The sequence below is a fragment of the Chrysochloris asiatica genome, unplaced genomic scaffold, assembly GCF_000296735.1.
Source record: "Chrysochloris asiatica unplaced genomic scaffold, ChrAsi1.0 scaffold00023, whole genome shotgun sequence".
NCBI classification, from domain to species: domain Eukaryota; kingdom Metazoa; phylum Chordata; class Mammalia; order Afrosoricida; family Chrysochloridae; genus Chrysochloris; species Chrysochloris asiatica.
Window position 1 is genome coordinate 4,945,450 of NW_006408541.1, and position 1,433 is coordinate 4,946,882.

At 36.9% G+C, this 1,433-nt stretch overlaps 1 protein-coding gene across 1 annotated transcript in view; it reads left to right on the plus strand.

Moving 5' to 3' along the window:
- The window catches only part of CBLN4 (cerebellin 4 precursor), a 12,276-nt gene extending 11,872 nt beyond the window's left edge, over positions 1-404 (plus strand). Inside the window, exon 3 of the mRNA XM_006839166.1 lies at positions 160-404. Coding sequence (XP_006839229.1) covers positions 160-357 — 198 coding nt within the window. The 3' untranslated portion in view covers positions 358-404. The remainder of the gene's footprint in view (positions 1-159) is intronic.
- Positions 405-1,433: the final 1,029 nt, after the last annotated feature.

Here is a 1,433-nt window from a genome sequence, read left to right on the forward strand (position 1 = left end):
ATATATATACTAAATCTAGAAACCACAGTTGACTAATTTGGAAGGAAGGGCTCTATTTCACGACCGTTTCTTGGACATCAGCTCTGCCATCCTTAGATGTTACTCATGGTCTCTGTTGATGTTTTTAACGAGAGTTCTCCAGTGACTTGTCTTTTGTAGGTGAACCTGATGTTAAACGGTAAACCCGTAATATCTGCCTTCGCTGGGGACAAGGACGTTACTCGTGAAGCTGCGACGAATGGAGCCCTTCTCTACTTAGATAAGGAGGATAAAGTTTACCTGAAACTGGAGAAAGGGAATTTGGTTGGAGGCTGGCAGTACTCCACATTTTCTGGGTTTCTGGTGTTCCCGCTATAGAATTTTATTGCTCCATGACATTTATCCAGGTGAGGGGAAGCCCACTCTGAGCGATCTGAAGATGATTTTTGTTTTCTTTCCATCACCAAACTGCTTTCCCCCACCTTGGTTTTTCATGGGTGAATACGGATTCTCTTTAAGGATTCTAGGCCTGACTGAACCCAGTCCCAAGTTTCACAGATTTTTGTGCGTGTGTGTGCGTTTCAGTCTATTTGGATTTAGACCCAAAGCAGACCTATCTGTGCTTAAGTGTAACAATCAAAGCTGTCTGCCAGGTTTCTTCTGAATTTTGTTTCCTGGAATTACTGAATGCGTTGCTAATGTGAAATTTTATTTCTTTGTTTTTAAAAGACTGGCAACTGGGTCTAAGAAGGAGAGAATTCTAAAGTTCTCGCTTCAATTGACCGTTAGTGCGTTATTGCCAAAGAACTGTACCCTGTGTTGATGTATTGACGCTCCTTGTTTTTGCTCTTTTGAATTGGTTTGTTTTGTTCTCCTGAAGTATCTAGGAGTTTTTATGCTTTCTCTACATATCGGGTCATGAATAGCTTGCCCGCTAATTTACTTTGAATTCACCTACATGACTTCCTTAAAGAAAAAAAGAAAAAAAAAAAAAAAAAAGCTTCATAGTTGTATTTTAATTATATATGTGAAAGAGTCATATTTTCCAAATTATATTTTCTAATAGGAAGAATAGATCATAATTCTGACAAGGAAAAAGTTGCTTATTTCAATTCTAAGTGCTCAATCTCCAAACCTTGGCAAAACAGCTCTCCTCCGTGGGAAATTGTAGATCTTATTGCTCAACTTTAATTAACATGATTGATAATAGCCACTTTATTAAAAACCTAAGGGATTTTTTTTCCCTTAGACATGACCACTTTATTAACTGGAGATGGGGTGCCCTTGTTTTTAATTATACCTATTTTTCAAACCTTCTGTTATGTTTGAAGTATCATCTGTTTTTGCCTTAACCCCTTAAATTATATATATTTATTTGTTTAGCTAATATTCAATGCAAATATCCCATATCTAAACTTAGTGCAATATCTTATTTTGTCCTTTGTACTGGTCAT